This window comes from Podarcis tiliguerta, assembly GCF_965153285.1.
Source record: "Podarcis tiliguerta genome assembly, chromosome: 1".
NCBI classification, from domain to species: Eukaryota; Metazoa; Chordata; class Lepidosauria; order Squamata; family Lacertidae; genus Podarcis; species Podarcis tiliguerta.
This window is the reverse complement of record NC_139534.1, coordinates 120,035,066-120,050,373: the sequence shown is the minus strand read 5'-3', so window position 1 is coordinate 120,050,373 and position 15,308 is coordinate 120,035,066. Positions and strand designations below refer to the sequence as shown.

The following is a 15,308-nucleotide window of genomic DNA, read 5'->3' as shown; positions in this document are numbered from 1 at the left end:
CCAAAGATCTACAGATGAAGGGTGGTATAGAAGAAGAAGAAGAAGAAGAAGAAGAAGAAGAAGAAGAAGAAGAAGAAGAAGAGGGGGTTCTTATGCCAAGAAGGGGGAAAAAACATTTTCTGCAACGAAAGAGAGACACGGGTGCACTGATTCAAGTGTAACCCTTCGTAGTACTTTCCAGATGTTGTGAGACTACAACTCCCATCATCCTTGAAGATTGAGCATGCTGGCTAGGGATGATGGGAGTTGTAGTTCAACATTCTCGAAGGCACCACATTGGCTACGCCTGCCAAGTCTACCCAGGCAAGACCCTTTAAAACTGAGATGCCACAGAATGGAAGCTGACATCTTGTGCCTGTAAAGTATGAGGGGTCTAATACTGAGTTATGGCCTCTCGCTCTACGCTGAGCTGCTGGAAATGCCCACATTAAAAACAACCTTAAAATCAAGCAGCGATGCAGGTTTTAATAGCGTAGGTTTTTCTTACTTGCCTGTCTTCGTAAGGCAGCCCAATTTGGGGGGGGGGGGATTATAATTAACCAGTTGGGAGTGAAACCTATCTATAATATAGAAAGTTTACCTATCTATATTATGCACATTCTACCAGTTAATGAAAACCTCTTTGGAAGACTTCTTGTTTTTCAAACCTTAAGAACAAAAATCCTGCAGCTACACAATTCATTGCTTTTGGAAACTGAGAAGTATTTCAGCTGCTGTTCCAAACTCCCACAATGGTATCCCTGCTAGACGCATAAAACATAAGAGTAATGCAGATAAGGTGAGGAGGAGATGTACCTTATTTTCTAGACAATTACTCCATTCTTTCAATAAGTCTACATGCTGCACTGCTGAGGTGGCTTCATGTGCTTTAACTTGCTGGTTTGTTCCCTGTGACAAAGAACATGATTTAGCCAACTTCATTTCTTAGCCAACCCTGCATTCAACGTAGCACCAACCCACCCACCATAGGTTTGACCCATGATGCATTTATCAGGCATATTATTGCAACAAACCTGCTTTAATAATAATAATAAAGACACACAACACAGAGACTGCATTTGCACATCCTGCTAAACCATAGGTTGGTGCAAGGTGCACAAGCAAACAATGCGCCACAGGGAGCCTTGAGCTTGTGGGCTCCTCCTTTTCATGGCCTAGGTGTTGAAGCTAGGTTGTTGTAAGGCAGCCTCCCCCAACCTGATGCCCTCTGGATGCTCCTGGACTACAACTCCCATCATCCTTGCCCACTGGTCATACTGCCAGGGCTGATGGGCTTTGTAGTACCACGGCCATGAGGGGCTGCTACTTTAACCTAACCATAGGGTGTGTGTTTTTTAAATTAATATTTTATGAAGAGAATTTCTTTTATAAAAAAACAGGGTAAGAAAAGAAGTGAGAATGGAAAAATACTGTTACATTACCACACATTAATATACAGATGAGTATATCCTTGTTATCCTAATACACATATAATTGTCAATAACCTAATATATTCTGTGTAAACGCATTCCAAATGTCACTGTATCTATCCAAAGAAAGTCTGCGTCTATAAGCTGCTTGTCCATATGTTGCCAATCTCACGTTGTCAATCATTGATTAAGGGGAATTGTATCTCCATTCTTCCAATTCATCAGTATCAGTTTCTTGGCCATGGTTAATAGTATCTGCAGTTTGCCTGCCAGATTCAGTAACTGCAGAAGCAAAAGCTTCTGAACTCCTCCTGGCATGGGGAGCGCATGAGCCCAAGCCTTGCTGCAGCTCATTCCTGCTCATGCGCTTCACTGTAATCTGTGGCTTAGCATGATGTGCAAACACAGCCTGAATTCACCTTCCATTCAGGGGTGCTGGAGCCCCACCCAAAACCCCTCCTGCGTGGCTTTAAAACTACCATGCAAAGAGGTTTTTGTTTTAAAATGCATTTCAGAACCATTTGTGTAAGCACCAAAACACACACACAAACACAACAGCCTTCAAAAGGTAAAGGCTCAATCCACCAAACCTTGCCAGTGGGAAAAAATATCCCTATTTATTTCATTTAAACAGTACATTGAGGGGACGAACAAAGGGGCAGGAACCCTATTTTTCTACAGTGTTTGTTAAGGTGAGTCCTGGATCGCTCAGCTGCTTCCTCTACTAACCTGTCCTTCCACTAACTAACCTGTGTCCTGGCCACAGTGATCCATGCGACGGTCATCTCCAGGCTTGACTACTGTAATTCACTCTACGCGGGGCTGCCCTTGAAGCTGTCCCAGAAACTCCAGCGGGTACAGAATGCTGCAGCGAGGCTCCTCACGGGGTCTCTGCCATGGGAGCATATTCACCCAGTGCTTTTCAAGCTGCACTGGCTCCCGGTGGAGTACAGGGTCAGATTTAAGGTGCTGCTTTTGACCTTTAAAGCCCTTCACGGCCTAGGACCCTTGTACCTACGGGACCGCCTCTCCTGGTATGCCCCACGGAGAGCCTCAAGGTCCATAAATAACAACACCCTAGTGGTCCCAGGCCCTAAGGAAGTTAGATTGGCTTCAACCAGAGCCAGGGCCTTTTCAACTCTGGCTCCGGCCTGGTGGAACGCTCTGCCTCATGAGACCAGGGCCCTGCAGGATCTGATTTATTTCCGCAGGGCCTGTAAGACAGAGTTGTTCTGCCTGACCTTTGGCTTGGAATCAACTTGATCCCCTTCCCCTCTTTTTTTTTTCTTTTCCTTCTCCTCCTGTGATGAGGCTACATTTTAATATTTTAATGTTCCATTATTTTAATGTTGTATTTTACTTTTGTTTTTATGTTGTAATCATTCATCTTGTTTTTATTATTGCTTGTAAGCCGCTCTGAGCCCGGCCTTGGCTGGGGAGGGCGGGGTATAAATAAAAAATTATTATTATTATTATTATTATTATTATTATTATTATTATTATTGCTGGCCTTATAAGCAAGAGTTCTTCCACCATAGGTCCCCAGAGGTAGAGGTGCCTCCACACAATCTGCTAATTAAGCATTCAACCAGCTTGCCCAGTGGCTGTTACGGCACCTGCCAATTAGGAAGCTTCCAGCCCAATTAGATTTGCACGGTTGTACAACTACCCATCAATTGATTTTTCTCATAGAATCGGAGAGTTGGAAGGGACCCCAAGAGTCACCTAGTCCAGCCCCTGGGGCTCAACTAAAGCATCCCTGACAGACGGCCATCCAACCTCTGCTTAAAAGACTACAAGGAAGGAGAGCCCACAACCTCCAGAGAGAGACCGTTCCACTGCGGAACAGCTCTTACTGTCAGAAAGTTTTTCCTGATGTTTAGTTAGAATCCCATTTCTTGTAACTTGAAGCCACTGGTTGGAGTCCTACCCTCCAGAGCAGGAGAAAAGACTCGTCCCACAATAGCAAGCATGTCCAGTTCCCAAGAGACTGTGATCTACTCCCAGTATAAAAAAACTGGCAGTGATCTACCCATTGTTACTGTAGGGAGGAGGAGCATGCGTGAGGTGGGTGGATTGCCCAGAATTGTTGAGCTTTTCTTGGGGAGGATTACACAGTTTTTTTAGTTTTTTCCATGAAACTTGTACACGATCAGCCAGGTATCTACTGGTTGGACATCCCTGACCCATAGCATGTTTTCCCATCGCTTCCCATTTATCACAAAATTTATTTATTTATTTTACTGTGCAAGGCTGCTTTAACCCATTTAACAATGCACACCAAAATTTGGCAGCATGCAAATTCAACTGAACCCCTGAATAATATTAGTCCTGAATAATAGATTTTAGTCCTGAAATAATAGATTTTCCAATGGTCGGATCTCAGTGGTGTGTGTATGTGATAATAGATCTATAGAATCTTTACAACATATACTATTCTGTTGTCCACTACATTCAGTTTCTCGGATCAGATTTTTGTCCCCTTTATTATTGGAAATCTCAGGTGACTCTTTGGAAACACAGCTAATGCATTTATTGCAAGATTCTGATCCGAGTAGGTCCCTTTCTGTTGCCAGATTTCTGATAACAGTATTAGCCTATAAAAGGAAAAATGGATTACTCTATGACTATTGATTATTGATTTTGCCTAAATAATATTGATTTATACTGATAATTTGATATTTTAAGCGCTATATTGTTTTTATTTTAATGGAATTTAGAAATTTATGGTCTGAGATGTACTTGATTTTAACGTAATTTAATTTATTAATTTTATCTTGTTATACCTGTGTTGCTGTATGATGTATTGAATATGGGCCTATGGCCGTAATAAACTATCTAGCTATCTATCTATCTATCTATCTACTGAACCCCTCCTGCAAAACGGCAAGCCTGGAAGGGACCTACAATTCACACCATCCCTGAACGCTGGGCTAAGTTGACTGGAGATAATGGGAAATGTGGTACAGTGACATCTGAGGACCCAAGGCTGAAGAAGCACTTGTAAAACCCAAATCTTCCCTGAAGACTCAGAACCGTAGAGCTGTGGGGGCCATTCTCTAAGGGGCACAGACCCTGGGTTGCTGGGCTGTCTCTTCCACCGTTAAGCATGGTGTGGTCTGGAGAGAGTGCTTCTAACACTGGAACCCAAGGTCATCCAGTGCGGGTGATTGGCAGGAGATCCAGGTCAAAGCAGTTTCTTCTCGCAGAGCATCCTTGGGATTTGCTGCTGCGAGATGCTTATGATGCTGCTTTTACAAGGGGGATTAGTCAAGTACACAGAAGATGAGGCTGTCAAAGGCTGTATGATACATCCTGGATCAGAAACAGCATGTTTCTGTATGGCAGCCCTAGGGAAAAGGATGCTCCCTTCATGTCCTACTTCCCAGATGTGTCTAGCTAGCCACCATGAAAAACAGGATGCTGAACTGACAGGCCTTTGGCCTGCTCTCTCTTCAAACCTTTAAGGTTGGAAGCGAATCACAGATGTCCACACAGTCTGGCTTCACTGTGTCTGGGGGGCACGACGACATAAGAACAGCTTGCCAGGGGGCAATTTTTACTTGCTCCCCAGCAAGTGGCTATTTGCAACCTGTCTTCCCAAGCAGCAGTTTAGCACAATGCCAAATTTAAGCAACAAATTAGCCAACAAATAACTTTTGAATCTACGTGCTCTATTTTATTTTACTTGCCTTTTCTACTCTATGGTTATCACGTTCCCAGGAAAAGGAAGGAAGTGTGAGGCAGAGATAAGAGAGAATGGTGGAAAAACTGTGAAAAGCAATATGCCTACTGCTCTCTCCTGTGGCCAACGGGACACAGGTCTAGTTCTGCTGCTGCAAACCATTGCTCGCAACCTGTTCTGAAGCCCCTGAACGTCTTCACTCATTGGCCTAAAGGGTTAATGCCACAGGAGCAGAACTTGGTGGATTGTCTACCCAGGAAACTAGAGAAAGTAAACCAACAGGATTTGATGCTTTTATATATGGAAATGCTCATTGGCTGCATTTGGATATAATGCTAAACCATGGTTTAGTGCTACAAGGACAAGCTTCAGTGAGTCCTGCCCTTCTGTTCTATATTAACAGCAGCTTTAAAAAGAAAAACTTATCTAGACCACTTTTTTTAAAAAAGAAAAAGAAAAATGTGTGCTGTAGTTTAGTTTTTTTTCAACTCTAAACTTTGGTTAATTTTAACTGTGATTAAACCATAGTTAAAACCATAAACTATGGTTTGAAGTCGGTTTGTTTCCACTAACCACAGTTAAGATTAACTGCAGGTTGTCAAGGTTCAGATGACACACTAAACTATAGTAAAATAGAAAACAGACACAGAAGCTCTGGGTTCAATGAGGTTTGTTCTCATAATGCTAAGCTATGATTTAGCATGAAGCCCAAGCCAGTCCACTGAGTGAAAATAGAACAAGTTGTTTGTGGGGTGGGTGTGGGGAGCAGATTGAAAGATTAAAATTTAATTCATCAACCCTAGAAATGGCAGTACTGCTTCAACAGAGTGAAATTTTCCATTTTAGACAGTTTCCAAAATGCTCTGCTTAATGCTTTTAGGTAATCAGAAAATATGTGATCCTTACAAACACACACATCAGTATGAATAACTACTACACACAATTGCACAGAAAACAAGTAATATGCGGAGTATGTACATCTGCTTGTTTCAGTCCCTTTAGGGGATGAGACACCATGCAAAAAAGGTTTGTGTAAATTAAACTTTTAAACGTGCGTAAATTAAGATGCAAGTTTAATATTTCTGTGATTTCTAATGTACATGTTCTGTATAATAGGTATTCCAGTAAAATATATATCTACATACACACAGAAACACGGAACATAAAAATAGTGATTGGTGATAAGGGAACAGAAAGCAGTGCCAACAAGACAAACTATTTCTACCACTGAGAGCAATTGTGTTTGTGTGCAAACTGTTGAATGCTTTGTTTCCCAGGTGTTAAGAACCCCTTGGAGGTTTCTTCACAGTGTAATCCTAATCAAGCCTACTCAGGAGAAGGTCATATTAAATTCAATGGAGCTTGCTCCCAGGTAAGTAAAGATAAGATTACAGCCCCAGCCCTGTTGCTCCTCACTGCTCTTATGGCCTGTCTGTGCTACAGTTATATAAAGGTAAAGGTAAAGGGACCCCTGACCATTAGGTCCAGTCGTGAACGACTCTGGGGTTGCGGCGCTCATCTTGCTTTACTGGCCGAGGGAGCCGGCGTACAGCTTCCAGGTCATGTGGCCAGCACAACTAAGCCGCTTCTGGCGAACCAGAGCAGCGCGCAGAAACGCTGTTTACCTTCCCGTCGCAGCGGTACCTATTTATCTACTTGCACTTTGACGTGCTTTCGAATTGCTAGGTTGGCAGGAGCAGGGACCGAGCAACGGGAACTCACCCCGTCGCGGGGATTCGAACCGCCGACCTTATAATCAGCAAGTTCTAGGCTCTGTGGTTTAACCCACAGCGCCACCCGCGTCCCTACTACAGATATATAACTCAGTTTGAAAGAATATTGAGAACCGTAGCTCTATATGGGAATTGGACACAGCTACTCACCACCCAAAAACCACCTGGAAATCTCACTAATTTTGGGAGGGGGATACCTGTGAGTTTGGGCGGCTCACACTTCGGCTAAAGAGGGTTTAAAAATTTAAATTAAAAAAGCAATAAACTGCAGGTGTGCAGAATGTTCCGGCACATTTCCTCAAAAGGAACACGAAACGGGCAATTTATATTAGACTGAGCACTTCCCACTAATGTCCAACTGTCGACGGGATTCACTGGAGAGCTAAGACAAGAGGCATGGCAGGAAAGGAAGAATTGATCTACCACCGTCTTCCACTTGGCACACTCATTCTTGATGGCTTCGTTTGCCCATGCCAAGGGTTGGACAATGAACCTACTCGTTGTAGGTATGAAGAACCAGGGTCATCCTTCCCCCAGCCCAGAATCCAGCAGATGTTTGGGGACCACTGGCCACTCTGGGTACCCCCCGGCCTAGGCTGACACATTTTAAACTCCTTAATGGCCACTCACTAAACCTCCACATATACCCTGTTTAAACGCACAAAGGCAGAAATTGCAGGACAGCAGCTTATAGCGGGTTAAGCCTTCCGTGGATTTTATTGGGCACAAGCAGTATTAAGGGCCAGAAAGTTTCATCGCAGAAAAGTAGTAAGTTTTGTGGAAACAACTTAAGTAATTGCAGTCTGCTTTCTTGAGGGGCAAATTGCGCCTTTCGAATTCCAAATGCAATGTCTCTATTATGTTAAGCAACAGAATACTGAAACCCTGACACACTGTGGTTCCTAGAAACACGTTTACACATTTAAATTTCTATGGCAGGTAAACTGATCATCATCCAATACATAACTTCAAAATCACTCAAGCCACTGGGTGCCTTTCTCTTAGCGGATAACGAGAGATGTCAAGCCCAGTCGAGAGAGCTATCCATAAGTATTAAGTTTTCTTATTGTAGACTTTCAATCAAGTATATAAATCATTATATACTGACCTGAAAAATGCAGCCATAACGCTTAAAACTACAGGTGCTTGGGGCATTAATACATTCTGACAAATGTGCATTCAACTGTAACGGGAAAAAAATGTGAGTTTTTTTCTTTCTTTCTTTTTTGAACGGAAAAAATGTATGCACAATAAAGTTCATAAGTATATTGGGCACACAATGCAGGTTTATGCATTGTGTGGCTTGGGGTTTTTTTTTGCTTGCTTTAAAAGCATGTGCTCATATATTACCTCCAGTTGTACTTGAGGGGTATACATATACACATGTAATCACAAGAACATTCCAATAAGATATACAAAAGTGACACATTTACAGTGAAACCTCTTCGGGTGGCTACTGCAACCTGACTCGAAAAGGACCTCTGCACGCTTTCCGCGAAATTTTGATTTCTGATGAGAGACTAATTTCTCAAAGTTATCATGGTCCGCTGAGCAGCCACTCTCGACAGCAGTTTCACTGTATTAATAATGCACACACCCCCTCCCTCCTGCCCTCTCCGAAACTGTTTTTAATTCGGAACGGATTTTTTTCCTCTTCCCGAAACGTGTCATGCAAAATTCCAGTGATAAGAATAAAGAACAGAATGACAGAGACTTAGAACAAATATTGCATGAAACGGACATATACATTTTCAATAAAGAAGCACGGGTTTTATATTTACAGAAGCAGCAGGCAGAAATAAGTGCTACTTAAAGTAGAGAAAGCATCTTTCACACTCAGCATATATAAGCACCCTGGGATTTCAGCTAGTTTTGGCTGAGAGGGCAGCAGCTAAGATCAAAACAGAAGACAGCAAGAAAATGGATAAATGATAAAGGAAGCAAAGGTCCGCAAGTTTCCTTGAAATGTTTTTGGACAGGTGTTGCTAGACTACCACTCCCATAATCCCCAACCACTGGCCATGCTGCCTGGGGATGATGGGAGCTGGAGTCCAAGAACTTCTGGAGAACCATGTTTCCTGTTCCCTACATCTGCTTTAGGACCTTTCAGGGTCCTAATATTGCCTATTCCAGAGCCTAGGGAGGGGTATACCAAACTTGGGTCTCCAGCTGGTTTTGGACTGCAACTCCTATCATCCCTAAGTGGTCAGGGATGATGGGAACTGGAGTCCAAAAACAGCTGGAGACCCAAGTCTGGCCTATCATGTACAATCTCTCCACAGCTTCAAACCGCCTCACTCCTCGGCCCATCCTTGCAGCTAATAAGAAGGCCTGCATAGCCAGCTTTTTGTTTGAGGTTTGTAGCACATGTGTGAGAGTAAAGCAAGAGAAACAGCAGGTGATATGTCCCTATTATCACAAAGCACAGAAATAATCTAGGAATTTACTAAAGGTCTAATCCTGAAAACTCTTTATGAACCAGAAGACTTAGTGAGGAGATGGAACTGATGGATTCATTCCTCTTACATTTATACCCCACCTTTCTTCCATCATGGAAACCAAGGCATCACATATGTTATTCCCAAGGAGTCCCCATTTCAGGCCACTGACCACATCCAGAGCTTCGGCCTTACATGCCTCCAAAACATCCCTTGGGAGTTGGTGCTGACCACAAATATTGTCTGGCCTCAAAAGTTCAGATCACCTGATTTGGGGCATTACCTCAGGTTTATTAAATTGCAATTTACCTCTCCAAGTTCACTACATTGTCTGTGCACAGTCTACACAGCCCAAACCAGGACAGCTCGCAGGAAGATAAATCAGCTCATATAATCTTTGCACCAGATTCGCCAGCGGATTGAAAAGGTGGCTCCACAGCACATCAATAATAATGACCATGCTCCTCTCTTTCAGAGATGCCTGTGGGATTGTTCCCCACCATTTTGGGAAGCGGGACTGAAACCTGGCGTTCTGTAGTATATTACTCATGAGAAAATAGGCATTAATTATATGTTCTCTATCTCTGCTCCCGACCTCTGCTCAGCACACACACTTTGACTTATGACAGGCCTGCTCCCCCAGTTTGAGAAATCACCTCTGTCGGTTGTGTTGTTGTGCTAAAATACTGATGTTTATTAGTATGTCCCGATATCAATACTGAGCATTCTTGGGGTGCTCTTGACTCTAGGGTCAGATACAACAGAATCTGGCATAACAAGACTTCCCTCTCACTTGAACTGCCCCCAAATCAACTCAGGAGAACCTCAGAACAGCCTGCAGGGGAGAAACAGGGGAGATGGTTCCATTTGGCAAATGAAATTCTTGTTTTGACGGAACAATCAACTTAGCATGATGCTAAGTTAGCAACTCCTAGGGTATTAACTTCCATGTCAGTGGACCATTAGTAAACAGGCTTAAGGATTTATATCTTAAGAAAGTTAGTATCATTGATCCATAAAAAGATAAAGGGACCCATGACCGTTAGGTCCGGTCGTGACCAACTCTGAGGTTGCGGCGCTCATCTCGCTTTATTGGTCGAGGGAGCCGGCGTACAGCTTTCGGGTCATGTGGCCAGCATGACTAAGCTGCTTCTGGCGAACCAGAGCAGCGCACAGAAACGCCGTTTACCTTTCCGCTGGAGCGGTACCTATTTATCTACTTACACTTTGACGTGTTTTCAAACTGCTAGGTTGGCAGGAGCAGGGACCGAGCAACAGGAGCTCACCCCGTCGCAGGGATTCGAACCGCCAACCTTCTGATCGGCAGGTCCTAGGCTCTGTGGTTTAACCCACAGCGCCACCCGCGTCCCTCATTGATCCATACAGACAGCTAAATAGTATGCCTTATTGGATCATCACAATACTATTTCCCCCCTATTTCATACCAATAAACTAATGTGGAACAATACATGACGCTGGTCGATGTATTTCCATAAATGTGTGAGACAGTTAATGATGCGAGGTGCATTTATGTGCTCGTACGAAAATGTCAAATGAGAACTGAAGGGCAGAATATGGGGTACTCCCAGAGATTTTCCACTAGGGCCTTCCCTCCCTGCAGTTTGTTTTCAGTTTTGGACATGGTAGGGCACGGCAAGGAAAAAATGGCTGGACAGTGTTGCGGGGGAGAAGCAACAGACCCCTTCCACATCTTCCAGTTCTACCCTGCAATCCCATAGGATGCTCATTCTTACTTTCTGCAGCTAGATGTTAATCCTAAAGACTGCGTAATTAAGTCACTCTTAACGCTATACTTGAAAATGATGGTTACAGGAGCTGGATCACCTCTTTAAAGTTAAATTACCAGTGCATAAGGTTTGTTCCCAGTAACAAAAAAAATCCACAGGTCAAATTAAGTGTAGCAGGAGATGTCTGTGCATACACAATATCAAATGCAAAGGGTGGTTGTGACGGACGGCCGAGCCAGACCAATCTGGTGGTGCAGTTCCCCTGAAACTCCACCACAGTACCGGAGCCTCTCTCTGATTGGCTACAGAGTCGGCTAGTCACACAAAGGGGGAGGAGCAGCACTTTGGGAGAGAGAATAAAAGAAGCGGTTTCGGAGGGAGAGAGTTAGAGAAGGCTAAGGTTCAGGTTATGAGATAGGGCTTGATTTGAGATGTTAGACAGGGTTTAGGTTGAGAGATAGGGCTTGATTTAAGAGGAGAGATAGGGCCGGATTTGAGAAGATGGACAGGGCTTGTTTTGAGATGGGAGTGAGACTGAGGGAGAACTGGTCCTGGGTTCAATTAAACATCCACACTGAGGAGACTATCCATAGCGAGAGGACAGAGACTTATAGCTTAGATAGGAAGACCGGGTTGAGGGTCTGGGAAAAGTACACAGACAGGAGTGGGAGGGCTGGGACTGAACTGGGAGAGGGAGAACCTGTGGGAATTCAGGCTAACGGCATCTCTTTCTAGCCAGGAAGGGAGAGTTCTTCTAGGTCCAAAACTCCCAACCCAGTAACAACAGGTGAGGTGATCACCTGGGTCTGTTATGCTATTTTGGAATACCTCAGGAGTGAGATTGTTAAGTGAGTGGGTAACTGGGGGAAAGTGCCCCTCGCTCATGAACCAGGGTAATAAATCTGTGAAGGAAGCTGTGTTGCAATAAAAGTATTTAATGGAACCGCCTGTCATAGCTAAGTAGCAGAAAGTGATTTAAGCATCTTACCAGCTGATTAATAGCAGCTGGAGTTTAAGAAGAGCTGTGCCTATCCTAGTGTATTTAAGACCGTGACATCTTTTAGTTTATGGTTGCCATCAATTTTGATTTTAATTAATTTTTATAATGTTTTTAAAATGTTGCACTATTTTAGTGTTGTTAGCCGCCCTGAGCCCGGCTTCAGCTGGGGAGGATGGGATATAAATAAAATTTATTATTATTATTATTATTATTATTATTATTATTATTATTAATTATTATTATTTGCCCACTTCTAGTAATAAGTTAACTTCTCTTTGTTGAATACACTTTCCTTGTTTGTTTGATCAACTGCTGCCTAGGACTCTAAATCCTCACACAAGTCCCCCACCCCTGGACACCCCGTGGTAAATTTGCAAAACTCTGTATTAATTGATGTACAGTGAGGTGTGCACACTATGACAGTTAGCAGGGTGAGTCCGCTGCATTATTAATTGGTGATAAGTGGCTGGATCCGCTACAATGAGGTAGTTCTTGTTGAGGTTCTTTCAATTGCTGTTGAAAATCTGGTGCCCATGTTTCCCTTATCTTGCACCTTCAGGTATTGTAATTAGTGTTTGAAGGTCACTGTGACCTGGCAAAAGTGTGGTCGTTCTTGGGTATATTAAGAGGGGGCCATGCATTGCCTTCTTGCTTTGCCGCGAGGAAGATCTGCCAGATTGATACTGAACTCTGTGCTGGATGTATGTTGTGAGTTGCACTTGCTTTGCATTTGAAGCCTGCACCTTCTACTACGGATCTAGTGGAAGCATATAGTGCATTGAAACTGCCTTAAAGCTTTGGACCTGGTCAGTAAAGGACTGAACTGACTGAAAAGTTGGGAGTCCGACTGAATTTCTTCCAGCACAAACTTGCACGCGCTTGGGGAGCTGCACACGTTTGGCACATGCCGTACGCCAACCGTCCTATTGGTGCAAAGACTTCTGGTTGCGTAAAGAAACTTCCCATCCCCAACCCCCTAAATCCATTTCAGGGTTTCTCCCAACCATCCAGAACAGATATGGGGAGAGCGCAGAGGTGCACAGAGAGTGTAGAGAGCAGGGATTGGTACTCAGAAATCCTTGCGCTAACGGAACTGCTTTGTTGGGTACTACACAAAACATTTTTAAGAACTGGGTCTTTTTGTAAAAAACAAAACCCAGCCTCAATGTTGGAGAAGCAGACTGCAAGACTACATATTATGAACTCTGTTATTCAAATTATTTTAGGGTTGTTCTTTTTTTTTAAAAAAAAAAACTTTTAAAGCATTTAAAACTACAACTTAAAATTCAGAATACGAACACCACCTAAATGATGCAAAGGTTACACGACGCTAAGAAGTTCTTCTCTGATACCTGCAGTAAGCATTTTGAATTTAGCTCTAACTATGACTGAAGCGATGAGAAAATAGATGGGATGAACGCCAAAAATTTAGGAGAGGGGGAAGCGGAATCTGCATTACAAAATCAGAGAAGTCTATAGAGATTTCTTTATAACAGTACGAAGGTTTGTTTCCTTTTTCCAAAAAAGCTGCTTCTTCTCGCAAATTTCTTGCACGTTATTACTAAGAACAACATTCTAAGCCGAGTAATATATGACAGGCTATTCTTCATTCTTTCATTTTCATGAATGGCTGTGCAATATGATCTCTTACCTCTTTTCTCAGGAGCGCTGAAACACTACATTTATGAGGACACGTGACCATAACGCAAGGGCAGTCTGCATCTTCATGTTTCTAAGCGGAAGAAAGGGAAAATCACACACTTCAAAGTCCATTAATAATTTTCACAGGAGGACATTAAAGAACCAGCACGTTTCTCCTTCGTAATTTACATCCCAGTACTCTGATCTTCAGAGACATATTGCGGTGTTTATGAAGTCCTGCAACACTCGTTACTGATGTCACACTTAGAGCATCAACACACTTATTTCCTTTCTGATATAATTCACAAGGGTGTGCACATTATTTTAAAACGAATTATTAAAGTAAATAAACTAAAAACCCTTGCTTCCAGCTGTAGCACACTCTTCAACCTGGGGTCCCCAAATGCTATCATCATCATCACTACCATTTATTAGATTTCTTCCCTACAACTTCTCCCCCCCCCAAACTCCATAAAATATTAACTGCATAGATTTCAGACTATATAGCTGCAATTCCGATGTTACAGTTTTAAACCATTTTAATTTTCATTGTACTGTATTGCATTCCTTAGACACAGTTGTGATTAGGTGATATATGAAATCTATAAATAAATAAATATCAGCCATGCACGTGGGGGGGCAGACACCGTGAATTTACAGTTCTCTGTGTTGTTAAGTTGTTTAGTAGTAGTAGTAGTAGTAGTAGTAGTAGTAGTATTCTACCCTATACCCTCAGGTCTCAGGGCAGTTCACAATATAAAATCACAATATAAAAACACAAAATACATAATGAAAACAAGAACAACAACCCTATAATCCTGAACACATTTTAAAAGGGCACTGGATGTCAAACAGCCAAACACCTGGTTAAAGAGGAAACGTATTTTGCCTGGTGCCTAAAGGTGTATAATGAAGTTAAACTAACTGATTAATTAACAGGCTTCTATTACACTGGTCATCAGTGCAGATACCAGGGCACGATACAGAATAAAGCAAAGCATTTGACATATAAGAGACAATAAAACAAGTTGACAAAACGGAAAAATTAGGAACCAGTGCAAAAGTCGCCAGGCTCTGGAAAGCTATGGAAAATCGGTTTGTTAGTTCTTGAGCTACAAAGGGGATTTCCAACTCTGCGAGGCATGCAGAGTCTACGAATCCTTGAGTTCTAGCTAGCAGAACAAAAGATATTTAAAGATCTCGTTTGCATAACTTTGATTCCCTTCCCTCCCCACAAAAAAAAAACCCTTCCCCCTTCTGAAGGGCAGAGAGAATTGTTTGCTTTCTTTTCCTTTTCAGAATGTCACTGGAAGGCTGCCTGATATGATAAAACATGGATGGGTTTATCTTGTGACCAAAAGAGGCGCCTCCAAGGAAGCAGCTGTTAATTACGAGCAGGTCTCCTTTTGATCAGCTTAAAATGTTTCTCCAGTAAAGAGAAGAGGTGTCTTCCTGCACTGGGCACAGTGTCCCATTTACGGCGGATCACATTAGATTCTAAGCAGAGATCACAGGTTCTATCCTACAGCAGCATTTGTGGGTCCAAATGGCTCCCTACCGTTAAAAAAGCAACAACCCTTTTTAAAGTTCCTGCTATACAGAAGTTGAAAAAGCAACGGCAACTTTTAGCAATGAACTATTTTAGTGAAAAGCA

At 42.7% G+C, this 15,308-nt stretch overlaps 1 protein-coding gene across 4 annotated transcripts in view; it reads right to left on the bottom strand.

Moving 5' to 3' along the window:
• Positions 1-15,308, bottom strand: part of TRAF3 (TNF receptor associated factor 3) — an 89,646-nt gene that overhangs the window by 15,333 nt on the left and 59,005 nt on the right. For all 4 annotated transcript variants that reach the window (XM_083437053.1, XM_083437055.1, XM_083437054.1 and 1 more), the window contains 3 exons: positions 13,665-13,745; positions 7,936-8,010; positions 796-888 (listed from right to left, as the gene is read on the bottom strand). In XM_083437053.1, coding sequence (XP_083293179.1) covers positions 796-888; positions 7,936-8,010; positions 13,665-13,745 — 249 coding nt within the window. The remainder of the gene's footprint in view (positions 1-795; positions 889-7,935; positions 8,011-13,664; positions 13,746-15,308) is intronic.